This window comes from Antedon mediterranea, chromosome 3 (genome assembly GCF_964355755.1).
Source record: "Antedon mediterranea chromosome 3, ecAntMedi1.1, whole genome shotgun sequence".
Taxonomy (NCBI): Eukaryota; Metazoa; Echinodermata; class Crinoidea; order Comatulida; family Antedonidae; genus Antedon; species Antedon mediterranea.
Window position 1 is genome coordinate 32,583,595 of NC_092672.1, and position 23,558 is coordinate 32,607,152.

At 34.1% G+C, this 23,558-nt stretch overlaps 2 protein-coding genes across 3 annotated transcripts; one reads left to right on the forward strand and one right to left on the reverse strand.

The window, feature by feature from the left end:
* Positions 1-295: 295 nt before the first annotated feature.
* LOC140045252 (F-actin-capping protein subunit beta-like) lies at positions 296-10,068 on the forward strand. Its single transcript, XM_072090082.1, has 8 exons — positions 296-406; positions 1,749-1,847; positions 2,563-2,684; positions 5,181-5,294; positions 6,333-6,474; positions 6,744-6,803; positions 7,342-7,538; positions 8,032-10,068. The coding sequence occupies exons 1-8, from the start codon at positions 404-406 to the stop codon at positions 8,114-8,116; spliced, it is 822 nt and encodes a 273-aa protein (XP_071946183.1). The 5' UTR covers positions 296-403; the 3' UTR covers positions 8,117-10,068.
* Positions 10,069-10,910: 842 nt separating this feature from the next.
* Positions 10,911-22,137, reverse strand: LOC140045251 (DNA ligase 3-like). Of its 2 annotated transcripts, XM_072090080.1 has the most exons (18): positions 22,086-22,137; positions 21,041-21,635; positions 20,506-20,622; positions 19,969-20,199; positions 19,602-19,708; positions 18,305-18,594; positions 17,866-18,034; positions 16,933-17,157; positions 16,033-16,172; positions 15,327-15,414; positions 14,998-15,075; positions 14,552-14,675; positions 13,951-14,165; positions 13,433-13,579; positions 12,684-13,115; positions 12,486-12,593; positions 12,159-12,317; positions 10,911-11,905 (listed from the first exon to the last, which is right to left on the reverse strand). In XM_072090080.1, exons 2-18 carry the CDS (start codon positions 21,564-21,566, stop codon positions 11,807-11,809), a joined length of 3,255 nt encoding a protein of 1,084 aa, XP_071946181.1. In that variant the 5' UTR covers positions 21,567-21,635; positions 22,086-22,137; the 3' UTR covers positions 10,911-11,806. The 2 variants fall into 2 exon arrangements, with proteins under 2 accessions (XP_071946181.1, XP_071946182.1); XM_072090081.1 differs by lacking the exon at positions 12,486-12,593.
* Between the last annotated feature and the right edge of the window lie 1,421 nt (positions 22,138-23,558).

Below are 23,558 nucleotides of genomic sequence, written 5' to 3' on the forward strand. Positions count from 1 at the left end.
TATAGTATCTTGAATGACAAAAGAGGATTTAAATTAGCCGGCGACTGTGGGCATATTACATTGAAATTACTGTACAATAAATTCATATACTTGTAAATGATTATAACACCACTGACTAAACATTTCCACACCGGCATATTTAATATTCATTATTTAAATTTAATTTCTGCAATTTTATATTGTACCGCGTTTTGCTCGAGTGGGCAGGATCGAAAAGAAGTACGAAAGCTCAATCCATATTTGGGCATACGAATGAAAGCTCCCCGGATGTTCACGAACTTTAACCTCTCGATGATCCGAAAGTCGGCGATTCTTGGGCGTGAAGAAACTGGCCTAGAGAAGTGATATAAATCGGTCCAATTACTTATTTTCACATACATTGGATACTTTATATTAAGACAAAATGGTAGGTGAATACTTTGTTCAGCTTATAAAAGTCATAAAATGGTATTTAACTGTGAATTTACGTGTAAGAGGACTCTCTAAGTTGAGGTGTTTAACAGAAACTTGTGCGAGCCTCAGCGAAAGTGCACTTTGCCTCCTGTTGTTGACGGGTTCCGCTCGCCTGATGGAGATTACATAGAATTGAAGGAACCTGCTTCCGGGTTCCCAATAACCACATCTACAGTGTAAAAAGTTGTTTGATAATAGGTTAACCTGTTAATTTACGTTATATACAACTAGCTAACACAATATCATCCACAATGTTAACATATATTGATAACTCGTGCTTGTTGATACATTTTTAAACCTTTTCATGTATAATAATTAATAACTGTATATGAAATAAACTGATAAAATATAGCCTAGCTAGTCTAGCAGCTAGCTAAGGGACTAGCAGGCCTCGAAGACTAGAGAGACGGTCTACTATTGTATGCCTAGCAGACATTGTTGTTCATTAATTGAAAATAAATTTATTAGGTGTGTCTAGTGTTGTTAAAACTTCCTATTTATTTAATAATAAATAATATATTTCCTTTGTTGAATTTTTAAGTTCAAGTGATTGGTCCTTTTATATTGACTAGAGTGCTTCTACAGTATTTCCTTTTTTGGCATCCACAACAAGACTACAGCCGAAATTTCATCATCGTCTTCTAGCAAAATGTTCTCTTTTAAACTTAAAGAATATCTTATTTCAAATTATAACTAATTGTTTTCTCTATTTTGTAATATTTTTTTTTTTTTTAACTTTAGAAACTTTTTCGAAATTGCTTCCTTTTCTGTTGGTGCGTGTGTGTGTCTGTTGATCTTTTTGTGTATGTGTAGTTCTATGTTTACATTTATATATATAAGTATATAATATTCTTACATGGCTTCCCAACATACAAGTTTCAATTGGATTTTTGTTTCCAATTGATCGATACTTTCTTGGGTTTTTTTGCCTCTTTCATTTTGTATATAACTGAATCATCTTTTTATACATTATGATTTACTGTATTATATCTCTAAAAAAAAAAAAAATATTTATTTATAAAATATCAGAAATTATAATGTTTTTTTTACTCAAATATGAATGAAAGAAATAAATGTTTATTTGAATTTGAATTTGAATTTGAATGGGTAGCATGGTGTTTGAATGGTCTAGTGGTCTACTTACTTCGACTAATAAGTACTTTGTACTGTAAAGACCATCCATGCTTGGTTAAAAGTACATATTGAAATAACCAATCTGTTTCCGAGCAGAACCTTTGTACTACAGTACAAGCAATATTAAATAAATTTATCTTAACTGTATTTTTTTTCCTTAGTCATACTCAAGCGATCAACAGTTAGATTGTGCGTTAGACTTGATGCGGCGTCTTCCACCTCAGCAGATTGAGAAAAACCTAAGCGACCTTATTGATCTGGTAAGATAAGTTTCCTTGCTTTCTGAAATCCTCAGTCCAGTTCAATAACAATTAAAGGACAACTTGACCGAGGACCATACTTTAACAATGTATTAGAGATGTACATATGATTTCAGAACCATTTACTGTAACATTATTATGTTGTCTTGTTTTCTTACCCCGGTGTACTGTATGTATACAGTACTGTTAGTGCATAACCCCGCATAAAGTTGATATGTAGTTTACTCTCTGCTTCATGTACAAATAGTGCTTGGGCTATACAGTATAGTACCCAAGAATAATGATTTCCAGGGAAACAAGTAATCAATAGGTTATAAACCTCCAGCCATAAATACTGACATAACCCCAAGTTTCTACTGAGCTGTTCTTATTGATCTGTAGTTACAGTACAGTACTTTATATTGTAGATTTACAGTAAATTATGAATGTGAATAATCCCACTGTGTCATTTGATGGTTTTAGTATGGATGGATTAATAGTAGATAACAACAGTTAAAGAGTTCGTCTACTAAAATATTTTATCGGTCTTTGGGTATTAAAGGCGGTCATTAACATAATCTGAAGTTTTCATAGTACAAAATGCCTGATCAACTGTGCCCATAATCTGTACAGTATATTGTATTCCTTGCTTGAATTTAAAGTGTATTTCCTACTGCTACTTTAGCCTAGACAGAAAATTCAAAAGATTTACAGCCAAAAATTTCATATTTCAAAGGTTCCTCATTTATGTGAAGATCTGTTGTCCTCCGTGGATCAGCCTTTAAAAATTGCTCGTGATAAAGAAGTTGGAAAAGACTACCTATTATGCGATTACAACAGAGATGGCGATTCATACAGGTATCAAATATACAATCATGTAAAGCTCTGTCTACACTGTCAAACTAGTGTGATCAGATGTGCCTAAATATGGTAGTGATATATCATGTCCATATTTAGGCACAACATCACATTTGTTTGTCACATAAAGTTTGATAGTATAGACAGAGCTTAAATGTTGGGGTATAACCTATGACTCTAAGCCTAATGGGTTGAATTTTGCACAACAACTTTCTGCTCACTAAAGCGTATCGACCCATACGAAAACTTTCTTCTTCTTTATGGTCCCTTCATCATGTCGTCCAACAGCCACCAATCGGGGAGTCATTTGACAGTTTGGATGATGCATCGCGTAGTGATTGGTCAAATTAATTGCGGTTTGCTTAGGACCTTATGTTGTGTCCAATTGGAAATCAAGCTTAAAAAAATAAAAGATAGCAAAAAAATACAGTTAGTGTACTGTAAAACCTTGAAAAGAAGCCCATGATTTTTAAGACTCTTGGACGGGCTTCTTATTGAGATGTGATTCTTTTTGAGATGGGCTTATTTTCGAGGGTTTACAGTATTCCATGAACAGCTTCTGCATTGAAAAAAATAACTTCTCTTATATTCACATTTCCTGATAGTTATTAATGAAGGTTGCAATTGTATTGAAACAATGCAAGTTTATAAAATGCAGCCTTATGTTGGTTTGTTTAATTGTTTCTAATACAAAATCTGACATGGTCAACCAAAGTGTTATATACAACTAGCTAACACAATATCATCCACAATGTTAACATATATTGATAACTCGTGCTTGTTGATACATTTTTAAACCTTTTCATGTATAATAATTAATACTGTATATGAAATAAACTGATAAAATATAGCCTAGGCTCCTAGCTAGTCTAGCAGCTAGCTAGCTAAGGGACTAGCAGGCCTCGAAGACTAGAGAGACGGTCTACTATTGTATGCCTAACAGACATTGTTGTTCATTAATTGAAAATAAATTTATTAGGTGTGTCTAGTGTTGTTAAAACTTCCTATTTATTTAATAATAAATAATATATTTCCTTTGTTGAATTTTTAAGTTCAAGTGATTGGTCCTTTTATATTGACTAGAGTGCTTCTACAGTAGTTCCTTTTTTGGCATCCACAACAAGACTACAGTCGGATGGGTAGCATGGTGTTTGAATGGTCTAGTGGTCTACTCGACTAATAAGTACTTTGTAAAGACCATGCACGCTTGGTTAAAATTACATATTGAAATAACCAATCTGTTTCCGAGCAGAACCTTTGTACTACAGTACAAGCAATATTAAATAAATTTATCTTAACTGTATTTTTTTTCCTTTTGTCACATAAAGTTTGATGGCGTAGACAGAGCTTAAATGTTGGGGTATAACCTATGACTCTTAGCCTAATGGGTTGAATTTTGCACAACAACTTTCTGCTCACTAAAGCGTATCGACCCATACGAAAACTTTCTTCTTCTTTATGGTCCCTTCATCATGTCGTCCAACTGCCACCAATAAGGGGGGTCATTCAACAGTTTGGATGCATCGTGTAGCGATTGGTCAAATTACTTGCGGTTTGCTTCGAACCTTATGTTGTGTCCATTCGGGAATCAAGCTTAAAAAAATAAAAGATAGGAAAAAAAAACAGTTAGTACTGTAAAACCTTGAAAAGAAGCCCATGCTTTTTAAGACTCTTGGACGGGCTTCTTATTGAGATGTGATTCTTTTTGAGATGGGCTTATTTTCGAGGGTTTACAGTATTCCATGAACAGCTTCTGCATTGAAAAAAGTAACTTCTCTTGTATTCACATTTCCTGATAGTTATTAATGAAGGTTGCAATTGTATTGAAACAATGCAAGTTTATAAAATGCAGCCTCATGTTGGTTTGTTTAATTGTTTCTAATACAAAATCTGACATGGTCAACCAAAGTGTTATATACAACTAGCTAACACAATATCATCCACAATGTTAACATATATTGATAACTCATGCTTGTTGATACATTTTTAAACCTTTTCATGTATAATAATTAATACTGTATATGAAATAAACTGATAAAATATAGCCTAGGCTCCTAGCTAGTCTAGCAGCTAGTCTAGCAGCTAGCTAAGGGACTAGTAATACAAAATCTGACATGGTCAACCAAAGTGTTGCTTGATTGGACCTACAGTCAAGATTAAAAAAATACTGATTTGTAGAACAACTACTGTAAATAAAAGAGTTGGAATTCTAGATGGAAGTGTAGTGTTTATTTTACACTTTCATTTTTATTCACCTCACATAGTAATAAACTTCAGTCATAAAATGTTTTATAATGTTTATTGAGTCAATAATTATTGTTCTTCTATCCTTCTGATTGCTAGCCATGTTTGTTTGTTTAACAACTCCACTAAAAGTTGTTCTAACCGCAAAATACACAAATATTGATTTTGCAATGCATCATGGGAAGCAAGTCTAATTTTATTTTCAAGTGCTGTTTGAAATTTTGTTTTAACAGTAAAATTTCTATGTAACAGGTCACCTTGGAGTAATACATACGACCCCGTGTTGAATGATGGCGCTGTACCTTCGGACCGATTAAGGAAAATGGAAGTAGAGGCAAACGGAGCATTTGACCAATATAGGGAAATGTGAGTTATAGTTTAAAGGGTACATTTTGGCTAATTTTATAGGGAAATGTGAGATAAGGTAGTAGTTATAGTAGGCCAAGAATTCTAGAGATCCCACATGATGTAAATGTCATTTTGATTGTTGGGCTATCTGTGGTACTGTAACTTGCATATGTCTGTATTTTGTTCTTCCATATACCGGTATATATATTTTTATTTTTTTATTTTATTTATTTTATGTCTTTAGGCAATGTGGCCAAGGATTACCAATAGTGAATTAATCACTGTCCTATCAGATAGGTGGTAATCCCCCTGATACAGAAGCTATTGTGTGAACCAGTTCACCGGGGTAACCCCCTACTCTTTTTCGAATAATGAACTGGGTTCTTTAAAGTACACACAGGTTATAACTGTGTACACTGGACCTACGGTTTATAGTCCTTATCCGAGAAGACTTGTTCCACCACCAGAACTAGGAGCGAGTCGGCCTCGAACCCTTGCCGATGTTGTTGTTGGCTCTTTAGGTACGATAAACGGCGCCCCTGCCTTAACCGCTCGGCCATATGACTCAATTGAAATAAATCAAATCAAAGAATTGCAAAGAAGTACATAGAATAGACTAATAGAAATAATAACACAACATATGGTTTACAACTGTACATACTATACTATATTAAGCGTGTCAAGGTGGGGAAATTGTTTTTATTCAATACCAAGCACTTGACATGCACTTACCAAGGTAGAGATTAATGTTGATGCATCTAGAGCCTGCTGCAATCAGTCCAGTGATGATGTAGCTTGGTGGTTAACATGCTTGCCTTCCAATCCTAAGGTCCAGTGTTCAATCCTGACATAGTGCCAGGGTTCAATCCTGACCTACACTACTGTAGTGTCAGGGTTCAATCCTGACCTACAGTACTGCAGTGCCAGGGTTTAATCCTGACCTACTGTAGTGCCATGGTTCAATCCTGACTTAGTGCCAGTGTTGCAACTCACTCTTTCAACTCCACTCCCTATATAAGCCTCAAAAGTTACCATTGTTTTGTTTTTGTTAAATAGGTATTTTGAAGGAGGTGTATCATCGGTGTACTTATGGGATTTGGACCATGGCTTTGCTGGCGTAATCCTTATCAAAAAAGCTGGTGACGGATCAAAGAAAATACAAGGATGTTGGGATTCCATACATGTGGTTGAAGTGCAAGTAAGTAATATTTTGGTACTTTTTAATTAAATTTTTAAGATTTATAGAGGGTGACTTTAAACAGCGTATGCTGACAATCAAGGGGACTCTTAATGAGTTATGATATAAGAGTCTGTGTGTGACAGTGGCTGTGTACAATACATTGTTATTGTCAATCACATGTGATACATATGTGGCGCTGTATTACTGGATTTGCCTATGATACTGCTTCTTCACCAAGCCGGATGTAACTGCTAATCATATATTTATTTTATTTTCCGTTTTATCAGGAGAAACCAGGTCGAAGTGCGCATTACAAGTTGACATCCACAGTTATGCTTTGGTTACAGGTATGGCAACTTAAGTGTTATTCCCAATGTATAATGAAACCAAGTTATCGCTTAAGCTCTGTCTACCCTATCAAACTGACAACAAAATATGATGTGCCCATATATGGACATGATGACATAATATCACTACCATTTTTGGCACATCACACTTTTTTTGTCAAACTAGTGTAGACAGAGCTTTAGATTCCAAACTGAAATCTTCAGTCTATCTATTTACATTGGTTACAGTAATAAGTGCTGCTCAGCTTAGAGCTTGGTTCGCACTAGAATGCTACACAAAAACATATACCCCCTGCAAGTAATTTGACATTGTGACGGGATGGTTTGCATTGCACTTGTGTCCTAGTGGGAAACAAACTCTTAAAGGGTCTTCAATTAATGCCTATTCTAGGCTTCCTACCTAATTTAATTTTCACCGAAATCCTACGACAAGTAGCTATGTGTATTATCTTTTGTACTATATACTGTAATTTATACGCGCCTTGAGCACTCTTGAGTGGTATGTGCGCTATATAAATCCATATTGTTGTTATTATAGACGACTAAGCCAGAATCAGGGACGATGAATCTTGGAGGCAGCGCCACCAGACAGGTCGAGGCAGACAGGCCGGTTAACGAGGCTAACACACACATTGCTAATATTGGATCTATGGTAGAGGACATGGAGAACAAAATGAGGAACACGCTCAACGAAATCTATTTTGGAAAAACGAGAGACATCATAAATTCACTACGGTAAGAAATGAACCAAATAGTATTTTGAAAAATGACGATATGATTTAGAACGAGTGTTGAGTGCCTCCAAAATGTATGAGTGTTGTTGAACTTCTTTCTGTACCAATTGAAGGATGAAGCTGTGTTGGCTTACCATGATCAAGGCAATCTAACAACTGGACAATGGCTTGCCTAGATAGGAACTCATAACAGTCCTTTGATCTTATGTCTTGCTGCGACAAATACCAACAGTACTATGTTCATATTCTCTCTTTGAAAGCCCAGTAGAAAGTAGTGCTTATATAGTTGCACATTTGATTAATATATGGTTGGTCAGTAAACTACCAGAGCAGTTACAGATGCATAGGAACAAACTGGTGTGTTTTCTCAATATTTTCTATAAATTGCTGCTCAAACATGGTTACAACTTTTTCCTTTTGGCAGATGTGAAAAGGGTCTTAATGGTACATTCGACACCTTTCTCATTTATTTCTATTTTTTTTTTCTTTTACAGAAATGTATATGATCTTGGAGATATGAAGAAACAACAATCGGTTGTCAACGAATTAAATAGAAAATTACAGCAACAAATAAACTAAACAACATATAGAAAATAGGTACTAATAAAATAAAACACCCCTACTTTTGTAATGGTTTATTCTGTATCAAAATAAGCAAATGGGGCAGAAAGTACATTGGATACTAATTAAAACCCCTTCTTTTATAATGGTTTATTCTGTATCAAAATACTAATCAAATGGGGAGGATAATTTGTACTAATTAAAACACCCCTACTTTTATATTGGTTTAACCCAAGCATCACCACGATTTTTTAAGTTATGATGACTGATAACTGATATTAACATTAAGGTAATACAGGTATTTATTATTTTAAAAAAAGGCAAACTTCTCAGTTAACAAATAACTTTTTTTTAATCACTTGAAATTAGTAGTGCCAGTAAAAATGTTTCTTGTTAAAGAGTGTTCACAAACTGACAATATTACAAAATTGATTTTTGTATTGAGAATTATTAACCATAATAAATAACAGATTTTCTTTACAATGATATATTATTTTATATGCATGTTAAATGTTTCACTTATTCTATCAATATATTTTTCACACCATAATGAGTTAAGAAATTTGTATAAGTAGCCGTTTTGATTGGATTACAGATTTGTAAATAAAAAGTGTTCGGCAGTAAAAACTGTTTCAACAATTATGTAATAATATTCAAAGAGCTTATATAAGTTACTACAGGTTGAACTACGCAACAGTGATGGCAACAAGGCAACAAATATGATGCGAGTACGAGTACAGACTCTATTTATATAAGCTCTTTGGTAATTCTGTAAACTAGTTTTCAACTGAGTTTTTTTTTTGGAACTAGTGCCATCTTGTCGACGAGCATAATTTTACCAGCGCAATTTTCAAACGTTTATTTTCACTATTTTTGGTTGGTATTCCATGCATACTGATAAGTGCCTACCCTAATGTTTTCAGTGGTGATGCTTGTATATAATAAACATTTTTTATGACATTGAAATGTTTTTTTAGGGTGGGAACATATGCTTGTAGAAGTGGTGGTAATGTAGGCCGTTGTATTTGGTTCTCACTGGGTGTGGCCGCAAGTGATTTGACCAATCAAAATGCTATAAATGATCAGAACTATTGCTTGTAATTGGTCAACTCACTGTGCTATGTTCAAGTAGGAACCAAGCTTAAATAATATGACATCATTTTCAGAGAAGAGAATAGAATTTATAGGCTTAGAAGGAAGTTTCTGGGAAATAAAAAAAAAACTGGAAATCATGGATATTGCTTTTAAATGTTCTACTAAAATTGTTGTTAAGACACACTCAAGCTATCAGAATATTTCTCAACAAAATGAATTGTTAAAACCTTTAAAATTTATAAGAACATTTAGCAAAGCACTAGTATTCATAGGCACACTGATTTGTTTCAATGATGCACAATTTGGTCCATAAAATATAACATTAAAATTTAGGTCATAAATAAATTACTTGTATATATAAAAATGTTTGACACTTTCTAAAAATAGAAATACTGGAATATAAGAATAATTGGCACTTTTTTTTTACAAGCAATTTCGAAGTTCCGACACCATTTTATTTCTTGTTGAATGCTGTCTTGGTCCTGCTAAAGTTGATTTATATTGTTTAAAAATTATATATGCAGATTTTAGTCATGGCTAGGGGATATTTAGGAGGGTTAAATTTGTTTATTCCGCTCTCCTAATTTGTAGGTAATCAGATAGTTAAATGCCATTCTCCATTCAGTATATTACCAAAGATTTTTAACAGGAGGATGTTGATTGGTTGGAAATGTGTTTTATGTATTAATAGAACTTGTATGGACCAATCACAAACTTGCGTATTAAACAGCCCCTTTTTTCCCACCGTCTTGATCATAATAACCTAGTGTATACTTTCCCTTTATTTAGTTCAGTAACTTAAATATAAATAAAAAAATTCCTTAACAAATCTCTTTCAATATAGGAATTGCATGAGATTGATAAATTTGCATACTTTGGTTGAATTCTTGTAAAATAAATAAAAGTAATCTTGCAATCAGTCGTTTGTTTTATTTTAAGCTCTGTCTACACTATCAAACTTTATGTGAACAAAATGTGATGTGCCAATATATGGACATGATGATGACATATCACTACCATATTTGGGCACATCACATTTTTTTTGTCAAACTAGTTTGATAGTGAAGACAGCTTTAGGATAATTATGTTTCTCGACATTCCAGAATTATGATTATTGCGTAAAATGAATGGCCTTGTGTCCACTTACAAGAGGTGGTACTAACATACCAAAAGTACAGGTTATATATGGCCAAACTTTTCTCCTTTATATCCGATAATTTGCATCAATGCAGATGGCCCCTTAACTTTCCAGGCAGTGATTTATTATATTATATAGTTCAGTAACATGATTGTGTGATTTGTTGATATTCTGAATAAAAAGTAGGTGGTTGCAAAAAAAATGAATACACCAATTGGATCTGTTATCACAGGTTGTGAACTAGTCTAGGTTCTAGGCGGCGATTTGACTTCATAAACTCTCCCAATACTGGTACTCTCCTGGAGAGTGGAAACTGGAAATTCTCCTAAAACCAGCCTTTCTTGAGGTCCTAAATTCTTCTTTACCATAGAAGCACATTCTGAATACCAGACATATTATTAGACCATCCCAAAGGTGTCTGGTATTGGGAGAGTTGACTGTATTGGTTAAAAAAATTATTTTTGCACACAATGTGTTTCATACGTAAAATATTGAGCTGGTGGACAACAACATAGAAAAAGACAATAAATTTAGTATTTATTATATTTTCTTAGATTTTGTATCTGAATGGTTAACATCTGACAGATTACTTGAATGTAAAAAAGTTACATATTAAATAATAGGCATTTTAGTACTGTATAAAAATGAAATACACCTATTTCTATTAAAAAAACCATGTCATCAGATAAAAATTACCAAGCCAAAAATTTACAATATATACATTATTTTAATGAATCCAACTTTTGAGAATCTTTCACCACTAATAAATAGCCAAAACACTCTCGCATGACTTTTGTTTGGAAGCCTCTCAAATAATAAAAATGTCACCTTTTATGTTTAGATACTGACAATAAAATCTTTTGCTTTAATGTTATTTTTATAACATATACTTTTTGTATTGCTTTTATACAACAAATAAAAGAGCTAAAATTAATTAAATAATTTTTATTTTTAAAATAAAGTAGCATAATTAAGTAGAAAATATTCTTTTTTTCAATAATTACAGATTTTATAAGGGTTGTCCCTTAATCCTTGGTTGCATTCGGCATGCTATATCTCCCAAACATCAAAATCACTAATGCATAAAGCAAGATTTGAACCAGTGACATATCACATCAAAGACAAATTATTACACTGCTTATTAAAACTCTGTCTACACTATCAAATGTGTAATGTGCCCAAATATGGTAGTGATATGACCAAATAATTTATGATAGTGATACGACATCATCATGTCCATATAAGGGCACATCACATTTTTTGTCACATAAAGTTTGATAGTGTAGACAAGGCTGAACAGGGGCAGATCCAGGTGTAGTGTTTAGGTCATGACGCAGACTATGAATAATATTATATTAGCCACTCAGTAAACAATTGCTCCAAACAGCTGTTGGATACAAGTTCTTTTACAAAATGCGAGAGCCCTTGATTCATGAATAATTCATGAGGCAAATACAAACCCGGATTATACCATTCTATAGAGTAGGTAGTGCAGTATCCTCATCAATAAGCCTTCGTTTTCGTATGCATTCCCAAATCCACTTTTCAGAAACGCATTTAAGAGAAGAATCATTCTATAAAAAAAAAAATTATATTTAATTTTTTGTCTTATAAAGGCCAACTCAGACATATGTTTAGGCCCGACGAACGTATTTACCTCATTGGTGTTGTCTGTTGAATCCTGACGAGATGTGTCGGGCGTAGTTTTTACATTGTTGCTTTCATGTTTAATTTTCTCCCGCCGAGACGACTCGTTGGGCCTCGTCGTACAACGCTGTAAGAGTTTGCCTTTAGTCGCAGGTTTTTAAATAAACAACAATAACTTACCTGTTTAGAGTCCTCAGTAACGTGATGGGTTGCATTGGATTTTGTGTATTCGTCTACAACATCACCGTTGTACGCGACAATGTAACGTCGTAATAACTTGATATTTGGATGTGATGCATCAATATATACACTCACGCCGGTAAACACATCCAGTAGGCCCTAAAAATGTGAAAAGATGATTTTAAAGTACAAACATTTTGGAAAAAATCTTGTACTTTTAATATTAGATACAGGAGTCTTAAAACATCGTCTGTTTTTGTGCAAATTATGGTTTTCTTCAGTCATCTAAACTTCATCAGTATTAACAATAACAATTTTTCAATTAACCTTAAGAATTGGTGAACCATGACCATTTGAACTTGAGTGACTGAACTTTGACCTATGACCTGGATTTGTTTGGTAACAGGTTTCACCATATTGACACATTTGTTTCCCCTGAAATTTAAATTACTTTAATGGTTTTCTTAAAATAGAAACAGTTGTCTAAAAATAAATGCAAGTAAAACACAGGAAATGAATTTATACCTTTTTCGGACTTGGAGCATCGCTTGGAGTCCCACTCATATGACGTTTGTTTTGAGTTTTTTTTGAAGTTTTATTCTCTTCTTTGCTCAGAGTATCCTTTTTTGGAGTCAATTTCTCCGCTTTAATTGGAGTATTTTTCTTTGATGTGGCTTCCTCTTCTTTAACTGGAGTACCTTTTTTTGGAGTGGCGCTTTCCACTTTGACTGGAGTACCTTTTTTTGCAGTGCCGCTTTCCACTTTGACTGGAGTACCCTTCTTTGGCGTTTTCTCTTGGGCTGTTGGTTTTGAAACAGGAGTGGATCGTCCAGAGCTACCGGCACTCTCATCATCTTTACCACGCTTCATCCTTGATTTTAATCGTCCTCCTTCATCTTTCTTTGTTTTCATTAGCGTTGGGATGTCCGATGTGTCTTTGGATGTTTTGTACAATTCCTGTTTATAAAAAAAGTTTACCTTCTGTTTAACTTACAAAAAAACATAACATTTTTAATATGGTGAGTTATAAATATACATTCTAGTAGTAGTACTTGTCCAACCCAACTTTAACTTCTATTAATTTATAAAAAAAACATATCTAATGTGGTAAAGATTAAAGAAATTCTAACAGAAAAATGTGTTGTGGATAGGATTCCAACCCACTAACTCTAGGCAAACAGTCTACCAGTCACTCTAGATAACCAATAATAATTTAGTATAACAAATTATGGATTAATTTGTTGAAATGATAACTAGTTGAAAAGTTTACTCACCCGTAATTGATTGAGACTAGTTGCCGATTTCCAGTCTTTATCATCTCTCATCCTGGTGACCCGAGGAAAACGAATGGATATTCCACCTCCAGTATGAGTTTCCGACTGAGAGAACTCGGCTCCAATTATTTCCCAAACAGGCGATGCCTATTCCAAAGCAAAAAATAAGTTTTATACCCCTTTCGCAATATTTTTAAAATTCAGCACTTGCTTCCAGGTTTTCCCCTTTCAATCGGAGGCTGTTGTCTAAGTAAATGTCGTTTTCACGAGTTGAACTAAGGTTTTCAATAGCAAAATTTGTAAAAATTCAATCACTGTGAAAATAACGGAATATACAGTACATCACCCACATATACATGTAAATGGAAGATGCATATATTAAATCTTTAAGGTAATATGCACCCTTGACAAAAATAAATAATATTTACAATAAATAAAAACAGTTAATAAAAAAAAACATTATATATAATTAAGTTTGAAATAACCAAAAAAAAAGAAAAAAGAAATAACCGAAATACCTTCGGATCTTTGACCACAAAATCTGGAACAAGATTCTTGTGAACCCGTAACCACTTAGGAACTCGCGACATATCTTTACTAATCTTGACCATTGGTAACTCTTTGTTCAGTTTCTCTAACATTTTGTCGTCGATTCCTCCACATTTGGTGACGGTCAAGAATCGGTCAGCATGCTGGTCATACACTCCAAGTAGAAATACAGACATTATTCCACCTACAACAAAAAAAAAACAAAAAACCAACTTTTTATTTAAATTACAAACATTATTTTTTTGGTTTTTTTCTTTGTTTTATGACGCAATTGGAAATTCTAACTTTTCTTGGCCTGATTGTTTGGTGCTATTGTTTTTCTATGTTTTAACTGTTTTTAAACTTAATTAACAAATAAAGAAATTCAAATATTTAACATAAAAACGTGTGTACACAGGGATTACCTAGATTTAGAGTGATCAATATGATTCTAAAGTAAATGGTCAATTATTTTATAAGGGGAACGGATACGTGACACTAGTGACTATAAACAGATTTTAATTTATGTAAATATTTTATACAATATCAATTATTATTTCTACTGCATGACTTCAACTTTAACCTTCTTACCTTTATTTCCTGTTCCATAGTAACCACCGAGAAGTATAAGATCAGCCGAGTCTGCCATAGCGCCCTCGTTCAAATAGTCTTTTTTAACTTTCAACCAATGACGCATCCCTGGCTCATATTTACTCTAAAGTGTAAGAGTGAATATATAGAGATAGTAATGTAGTTAATTAGTTTTTTTAATTTATAAAAACCTAAACTACAAGTAATAGTATACAAACAAATAATGAATGTTTATGAGTGCAATGGTACAAATAATGGCATGAGGTGAATGATGAAAGTAATTTCTAAAGTAATGGTATTAAAAAAACATTTAGAATACATGACAAATTTTTTTTTCGTACGCAAATAAAAAAAAAGAAAAGTACTATTTAACAATCATTAAATAGTGGGTACTATTCCACGCCATGTGACCCACAATCGTCCAATTAAATCATATCAAAACTAACCTGAGAATCTTTTAACACAAGGCCTTCTAATCCCTCCTGAAATACTTCTGTTAACAGCCCAGCCAGTTGTTCATGTTTCTGATAAGAGAAAGACAAAATAGTAAGATTTGTAAATACAGTCAACTCTCCCAATACCACACTTTCCCAAATTTCTTTTTACCCTTAAAAAACACATCCGAATATCAGACATTCTGGGAAACCAGACATATTTGGTCAGTCCTAAGGTGTCTGGTATTGGAATATAATAAACTTTGTATAAAAATAAATAAAACAAAAACACTCAGTGCACTGGTTATATAAAAGTAAAAGAATAGAAAATGTGTATTTACAGTTAGCTCATGCATCTCTGAGAACATTATTCGGCCTGGAATTGGTGTAATGTTTCTCTTTAGAAACTTTCTTCTTTCTTGTAAAGGTCTAAAAAAAAAAAAAAAAAATGAATTAAACTACATACTAATACAGTGGAATCCCTATTACAGGGACACCATTGGGAGGTGTCACCTGAATAGGAACTGGTTGTGGTGTTAAAACATTATATTTTCCTTACTTCTTTCACAGGAAAGTGTTGCTTTAACATGATGGGTGGGGTATTGCTAAACACCGCAAACCCCCGCAAACCTAAAAAAAAACATAGCAAACCCCACCGAACCAACATAAAAGTGATTGAATCATGTAGTGTACAACCCACTGAGTATATCCATGTAAAAAAATATTACATTTCTACTGTTAACTACTTATTTTTGGGGTAAAACATCAATTTTTGGTCAAAAATGATTGCTTATTTTTAACCAAAAAATGATGTTTTATCCCCAAAAAAGTAGTTATCAGTAGAAATTTAATAATTTATATACCCAGTGGCTCGTACACTACATTATTCAATCACTTTTATGTTAGTTCGGTGGGGTTTGCTATGGTTTTTTGGAGGTTTGCGGGGTTTAGCAATACCCTGATGGGTGTCCTCTTAATGGCGGTTTCCTAAAAGAAGCGTTCTATTGTATTGTATTACATATTTTGACTGTCATACTTTGCACTTACTTTTCCATGAGACTTTGACCATTGAAGTAAAGGCAGTCAAAGATAAATAAACAAACAGTGGCATCTTTGAAGGCACTTTTCTTGTGAACTCCAAGAGTCCCAAAAGGAAGAATGTGGTTGTTGTTATCAACTAGAAGAATCTAGAAATTAATAAATTTGATCAAGAAATTTTACTGATGAGATATTGTTCATACAGTATCTAATTTTACAGTAGTTAATATTTATTGTCCCCCTAAAAAAAAATTTTTTTTTAAATTTTTTGTGTAATATGCCATTTTAATGTCACTTAATAGTTACTCACTTTGACCAAAAACTGGTTTGAAAAAAAGATTTACCTGATTAAAAATGTAATGCAAAAAATACTTACATTGTTTTGGTTAAAATTTACCATTTTGTTTGTCTTTTTATAAGTGAAATAATTTTTTTTTTATAGAAGTGAATAATTTTATTAAAACTGCAAAATGGCCTATTTAGAGTCTGGTTTTGTTAATCTTCATTTTTCATGTTTTTTTACATCATGTTTCTGTACTGTAGCTGATCAATGAACAATGTTCATATTGGCAATTCTCACCATATGACATAAAACACAATTTAAGTGCAACAGTAGGGGACACTTTCAGGACCTAACATAAGTGTCCCCTTAATAGGGGTTGGATATAGTGTTAACAAATATTTTGTTCCTCAAGAAAGTGTCCCCTGAATAGGTGTTCTCTGAATAGAGGTTTCCCCTGATAAGAGGTATTTCCTGAATAGGGGTATCCCATGAATAGGGGTAGAACGCAAGTGTTAAAATATGTATTGTTCTTCATTTATTTCACAAGTGTCCCCTGAATAGGGGTGTCCCAATGGATAGGTTCTACTGTAGTAGATGAAGGAAAATCATCAAAATGACTAGCATACCTCACTGTCCACAATGATGCTGTCACCGTGTGGACACGCTTGCGGAAGGTAATCTTTGATGTGGGCAACCTTATGAGGGAGCACTTGCTTAAGACTTCGACTGAAGTATTGAAATGTGTCACCACTCTTGTGTACTTGGACACGTTCTCCGTCGTACTTAATCTCAGCATAGATTCCATTTGGGCACTTCTTGAATGCTTGTTCGACAGATCGGCACGCTTCTGCCTGCCAATGAAACAGTAATATTGTTTATTTGAATTTCTGAAGATTCTACATCTTTAAAAGAGTGGGGATTTGGGATGGTGATGTTTGGCTAATAATTCCATGGTCTTGGGTTCAAATTCTGTAAGATGCCAGGAGTTCTAATTATGACAGAGGACTCCTTCTAAAACAAGCATTCCAGATTAAAAAGGTTTATTCTCTGCTATGTCAGTTTTTTTTGTGGTTTTGAGATTTTTTTTAGTTTCATCTGTTTTGTTCTATAACAATAAATAACAAACTTGACTCACAAAGATTAGGTATCATGTCAAAATTACTCTACTGCAATTCAATTACTGCAGTACTACAACATGTTTACTCTTTAAAAACTGTTTATACAATTATTAATATCAAGCTTTGTTTTGGATGCATACCACTGTTTAATTGAAAACTAGACAAGAAACTAAAATCATATATTACACCACTATAGTGAAGAAATGTAGTTACTGCAGTAGACTACTATTGACATGACCCCATTTATAAGACTGTTTATGTAGAGCATCTTGTGTCTGTTTGTGAACAGGATTGCCACCTTTAAGAAGGATACTGAATGAATTCATTTTGGTTATGCTTGGCAATTTGCCTAATAGAGAAATAAAGCTTTTATTAGCTAATAGTTTTTTTTAATGTAGCCAGGCCTGTTGTAGTTTCAATACAAAAGGAATAGGAACATACCAACATGGGTAAGACAGGAGTCATAAGACTAGCCTCTACGCTAAGTTTCTTGGTCATACCAGGTACTCCATTAGAGGCTAACTTGTTCCTTTGAACTCTTTCTACAAGGTCCTTTAGATTACGTGATGCTTTGAATGCTTCATGGGCATTTGGGGCGAGGCCTTCAAGACTAGAGGAAGAACAATATATTATTTGTTATCTTGATTAATAAAAAAGTCTTCATTCAATCAAATACAAAGGAATTGTTGCTTTTTTAAGCTCTGTTTACACTATCAAAATAGTTTGACAAAAAAATGTGATGTGCCGAAATATGGTAGTGATATGCCCAAATATGGCAGTGATATGACATCACGTGATATGAAAGCAGCATTAAGCAATCGCGTGCAAACAAGGATACTCAAATAAATACGGCTATTCAATGGAGCGCCCTTCTACTTACATGTGTTTAGCTCCTGCATTAATACGCACATCATGCATGATCAATCGTATATACATCTTGAGATCGTTTGCAGTACAGCAATTTGTAATCCTAGTCAGCTCCCGCTGTTGATCTAACTCTCGCGTTAAGTTCGCCATTTTGTTGAGGGCTTCGTCTACACCTTGTAATGTAAGAATGCTTTTGTTTGATGGCGTAACGCAAGGACTTTGAACGAAGAATTTACGTACGGTCTCGGAGGGATCCCCTTGGTCAAGATCTTCAACCATTTCTTCAAGATTTGTTCCAAGAATCTAAAATTGTCATAAAATCACAATTATACATACAGCGAGTCAAATGGCCGAGCGGTTAAGACAGGGGCGCCGTTTACCGTACCTAAAGAGCCAACAACATCGGCAAGGGTTCGAGGCCGACTCGCTCCTAGTTCTGGTGGTGGAACAAGTCTTTTTGGATAAGGACTATAAACCGTAGGTCCAGTGTACACAGTTATAACCTGTGTGCACTTTAAAGAACCCAGTTCATCATTCGAAAAGAGTAGGGGGTTACCCTGGTGAACTGGTTCACAAAATAGCCCCTGTATCAGGGGGATTACCACCTATCTGATAGGACAGTGATTAATTCACTATTGGTAATCCTTGGCCACATTGCCTAAAGACATAAAATAAAAAAAAATAAATATTTCTTTTCAAGCAGGCTTTATTTCTTTGAAAATTGCAACAATTAAATGTAAAGATATATTGTCCTCATGAAAAAATATTTGTAATGTTTTTGTTGAATATGCGATTTTAATGTCACATAATAGTTATTCACTTTGACCAAAAATAGGATAACAAAAAATTCTTTACCTGAAAAAACTTTAATTTAAAGCAAAAAAGGCAAATGGACTGGAAGTCAATGTGTTTTTGGTTGAATTTAACTGTTTACTTTGTGCATTTAAAAAGTTTTTTATTCTATGGAAATGATTAATTTTATTATAAATGTGAAATGGCCTATTTAAAGTCATTTTTTTATTAATCTTAATTTTTAATGTTTTTGAAGGACAATACCTGTACATCTTTAACAGAAGGAAACTCCAAAATGATAGCAACATTTGAGAAGGAAACTTTTAATAAATGCATACGGCAGCAATAAGGTGATATTATGTAGCATTTTGCTATGCTACACTGGTAAAAATATTCCCTGCAATAATGCTGTATTAACTAATTGGTCAACTGGAAAAATGTAAAAATCTGCATGGGTGAATTTTTAAAATAGTATACAGTATACATAACAGTATCTACAGTAAAAATATTTACTTTACCTGACTAAATAATTTAGCTATTTGTTTACTGTTGATATGGTAAACTTGCTTGACCACGCCCGGTAACAATAGCTTTAAGAGAAGGTATGTGTTGCCTTGGAAACCATCTGTAAACAAGTTTAGTAAACAACATTCTTTACTTTACAAAATAACATTGAGCAATGTTGAAATAACCACACTTATTTTTTGACAGTAGTGAATCAAAACAGGGCATCATATTTTTGTTTAAACGATTTTTCGTAATGTTATAACAATAGAAATTATAAAGAATAGAAATTTTAAACCTGTAGCTACACTTTAAAAACACAATCCTACAGTAAAAACACAATATATGAAGAGGCAACAAAAAATGGGACCAACTACTTACTCCCAGTTGACCCATTCTTCAAATAGTCTGACACAAGTTTGGTCTTTCCAAGATAACTTGACTCGTCTGCGATTTTGGCACACAGCTTACGGAATTCTCGGAACGAGTTGTCAGGGTGATCTTTACCCCCTGACCCATAATTTGATTCGGAACTGGAATTTGAAGATGAAGGTGGTGCGCCTGAAGATGAAGCCAGTGCACTGGATGAAGACGGACCTCTGCTACTACTACCTAAAAAGTAAAAACAAACCTTTGCAGAATATCATCATATCTTATTGTTTTTAAATAACTTTATCTAGATTATACTGGCCCACTTGAGACACACTGACCCACGACAGGAATAAATGGCACAAAATAGCAGAACACGCCGTGTTTAATGACGATGAAGCATATTTATATATCTAGATCCAAGTTCAAGGCTAATTTTTTTCTGGTATTTTCATCCAACAAAACAGATCTATTAATTATAATAATAAATAAAATAATATACATATATTCTAGGTTTCAATTTTAAGCTTTATTATAAACAAAACATACCTGTACTCGAGGCAGCTGCTTTTTTTGTTGGTGATACTACCTTCATGTCAGAGGTCAACTTAGCCTGGACGACCTTCTTCTTACCTGGTGACTTAGCACTAAGTTTGATACATAATTCTGTGTGGAAAAAGAAACTGCAATATATCAACAACAAAACATTACAGCATAGTGGACTGGAATAACATTGTGAAACTAAATCCATTCTAAGCCTGTAGTCAGGGGGGTTTGTAGGATTCGAAAACTCCTCTTTTTCCTGAAATGCCCTTTTCAAACAAGGATCATCAGCGAAAGTTAGGCCTAACTTATTCAACTTTTGTACAATCCTATACTGTACCTAACCAGCAGACGAATCACTTTCATCACCATATATTTATGGAAATACGCTAGAGCATTTATTACTATTATCTACTAGGCAGTACTGTAGGCCTAAATTTAATTGTTGTTCAGTTGCTTATGCTAGTACTTGTCCCCTTGTGAGGAAAAAAGAATCCCCTGTAAACATCCTGGCTACGGGCTTGCATCCCCTTAGACTAACCTTCAATATGTTTCTTGATAATGTCTTTCTCTTGATCTTCCATATCAGAATATCCCTCCAAATCTGTCGTGCATTCGATCTTTTTCGTGTTTGCACGCGCCTTCAGAAACGACTCGAAAATACAGTTTATATGATGGTACTGTTTCATGTCAGAACCATCGTCACTGAAAGGATTCGGGACAAGTTTTGCTATTCGTGGACTCTTCTTTTCAATCCCCTGCTTGCAACGTTTGCACTTTGATGTCCCAAGTCTTGCGTAATCAACAGAGTATCGTGTATTTGCCATTTTGAGTTTAAAATGAATACTTGAATAATCAAATTGTTTGCTTTTCGAAAATGTTAATTGAGTAAGTAAGCTTTGTGGAATAAATTTTACGTTATTAAAATTATCATTATCATTTGTTATGAAATGATCTTTGTGAAAATTTGTTAATCTGCATTCCCAAACATTGGGAAGAAAGATTCTTATATTGTCAAATGTTTTGGCAGTTGATATTTTCTTTATGGCTCTTGTGGTCAATAGCATTTGTTATGAATGTACTGCAAAATGAGATGTAGTTTTACATACTTCAGTGATTCCATCAGATGTTTTTGCCTGAAAAAAAAAAGTTGTCTTGATTGCATTAATTTAAAAAGCTAATTTAGACTTTTAGAGCTTTATTTATTGAAATATTTGACAATAACATACAAATAATTATTGCAATATAAAAACAAAACTTGGGGACATGATGGTAATGTCGTTTGGACGAAATGACTCGGTAAGACGTTAGGCATAAACGTACAAGGCAACCTCTGGGCCGAAACGTCCCGGGGCGAATCATCCCTCCTCTTGCCTGAATCTTCCCTGTGATTCACTACTCTACTCTAGCTATCCTATTATGGGTAGGCCTAGGCTAGGCCTACTCTAGAGGCCAGCTAGACCTAGTATAATAAGTACAGTAAGCTTAAATTAAAAGCCTGGTCCTCTTCATTTAATGAAGCAGATAAACCTTAAAGTTCAGATAACTATGAGCAAAACATTATTAACCTTATTATCTATACTTACGAAACAAAGATTACTTTTAAAGCACATGAACAACAAAGCATGTACCCTTTCCGCCGGCCGTCTGCTCGCTTGGGGTGGTAGCGCCCTCAGTTTTTGTAAAAATGACGACGGACAAAAAGAAACAGAAAGAACCCGCTCTATCTTGCCGCGGCCTTTAAAAGCTGGAAACTGTTAAACGTCGTATTGTTAAACAATCATCAAATCTCCCTGCCTATGTATAAATCGTAGCGGCGCATTTCATCGTCGAGCTGTCTACACTTCAACTTTATGTGACACAAAAATGTGATTAAAACACTACCATATTTGGGCACATCAAACTTTTTTTGTCCAACTAGTTTGATATGTAGACAGAGCAGTATACAATTTGACAATAATGTATCAAAAACTCCCCATAATACAATTATAGTTATTTTAAAGCCTACACTGTCAAACTAGTTTACTAGTACCCAAATATGGTAGTGATATGATATCATGTATCATTATCATGGGCACATCACATTTTGTCAATAAAGTTTGATAGTAGACAGAGCTTTTATTCTCAGCTGTTTGCTTTACGTAAGTGTATATACCGTACGAGAACTAATATAAGATGTAGTGGGAATTGAACTCGAACAGAAACAAGGCAATTCGACTTGATTAGAAATAAAATAACTTTAATATTGCTTTCAAACATTGTTAGGCCTCCTACAAATGATGTTGTGATCTGCTTATCTTCTTCTGGTGGCAATTGAGTTTAAATAGATTAGTATCTCTCTCTAAACTTAATACTGGATGAATGACAATATACATATCCGTGTCACAATACTTATTCACTTTGCCAAAAATTGGATTGAAAAAACAAAAGATTTAGCTGAAAAACTGTAATTTAAAGCAAAAAGCTACCAGCCATTGGGTTATTGATTCGTCTACTTCTAACTTCATAGTTGAAGGCTACTGCTCCACTAAGGGTCCCATTGTGACATCGGCAGCCAACTACGGCGCCAATACGTCTGTCTATACTACGACAGTGTGTATGTAGTATGAATGAACCACTACACCGGGATGCGATTTTTTTTTTCGTACATAAGTTGGGGACCCCATCATGAAACGTCACAAAATAAACATGAATAATTCATCAGTTAAATTTTCTTGTTCCGTGTGCACCCAAGCGTATAGCAACAAGAAGTGATTACACAAGTGCGGTACGATTCTAGGCCTATCTCCGCTGATTTCATAATAGAATAGCGGAGTTTTGTGCAATTGCATGTTGCTGCAGACTGTCCGCCATGCGGTATGTCTACTAGAGGGAGTTTGTGTCCGCCAACCGGTACCTTGTCAAATTGCCCGACGATTCCATTTTACAGTGGGTAATTACTGTAACTAGTACAATAGCCTGGCGATTCCATTTTACAGTGGGTAATTATTGTATCTACAGTGTGGTAGAGCGTCAATTACTCGTATTGGTATTACTTATACTGGTATTTGATATACTGT

Excerpts from the sequence above, each read along its gene's own strand:
- LOC140045252 (XM_072090082.1), top strand. Across the intron at positions 6,804-7,341 it reads CAGTTATGCTTTGGTTACAG|ACGACTAAGCCAGAATCAGG; the intron begins GTATGGCAACTT and ends TTGTTATTATAG. Across the intron at positions 7,539-8,031 it reads GACATCATAAATTCACTACG|AAATGTATATGATCTTGGAG; the intron begins GTAAGAAATGAA and ends TTTCTTTTACAG.
- LOC140045251 (XM_072090080.1), bottom strand. The coding sequence starts at position 21,566 with ATGCTATTGACCACAAGAGCCATAAAGAAAATATCAACTGCCAAAACA. Across the intron at positions 14,166-14,551 it reads CTATGGAACAGGAAATAAAG|GTGGAATAATGTCTGTATTT; the intron begins GTAAGAAGGTTA and ends TTTTTGTTGTAG. Across the intron at positions 12,318-12,485 it reads ATGGTTCACCAATTCTTAAG|GGCCTACTGGATGTGTTTAC; the intron begins GTTAATTGAAAA and ends TCACATTTTTAG.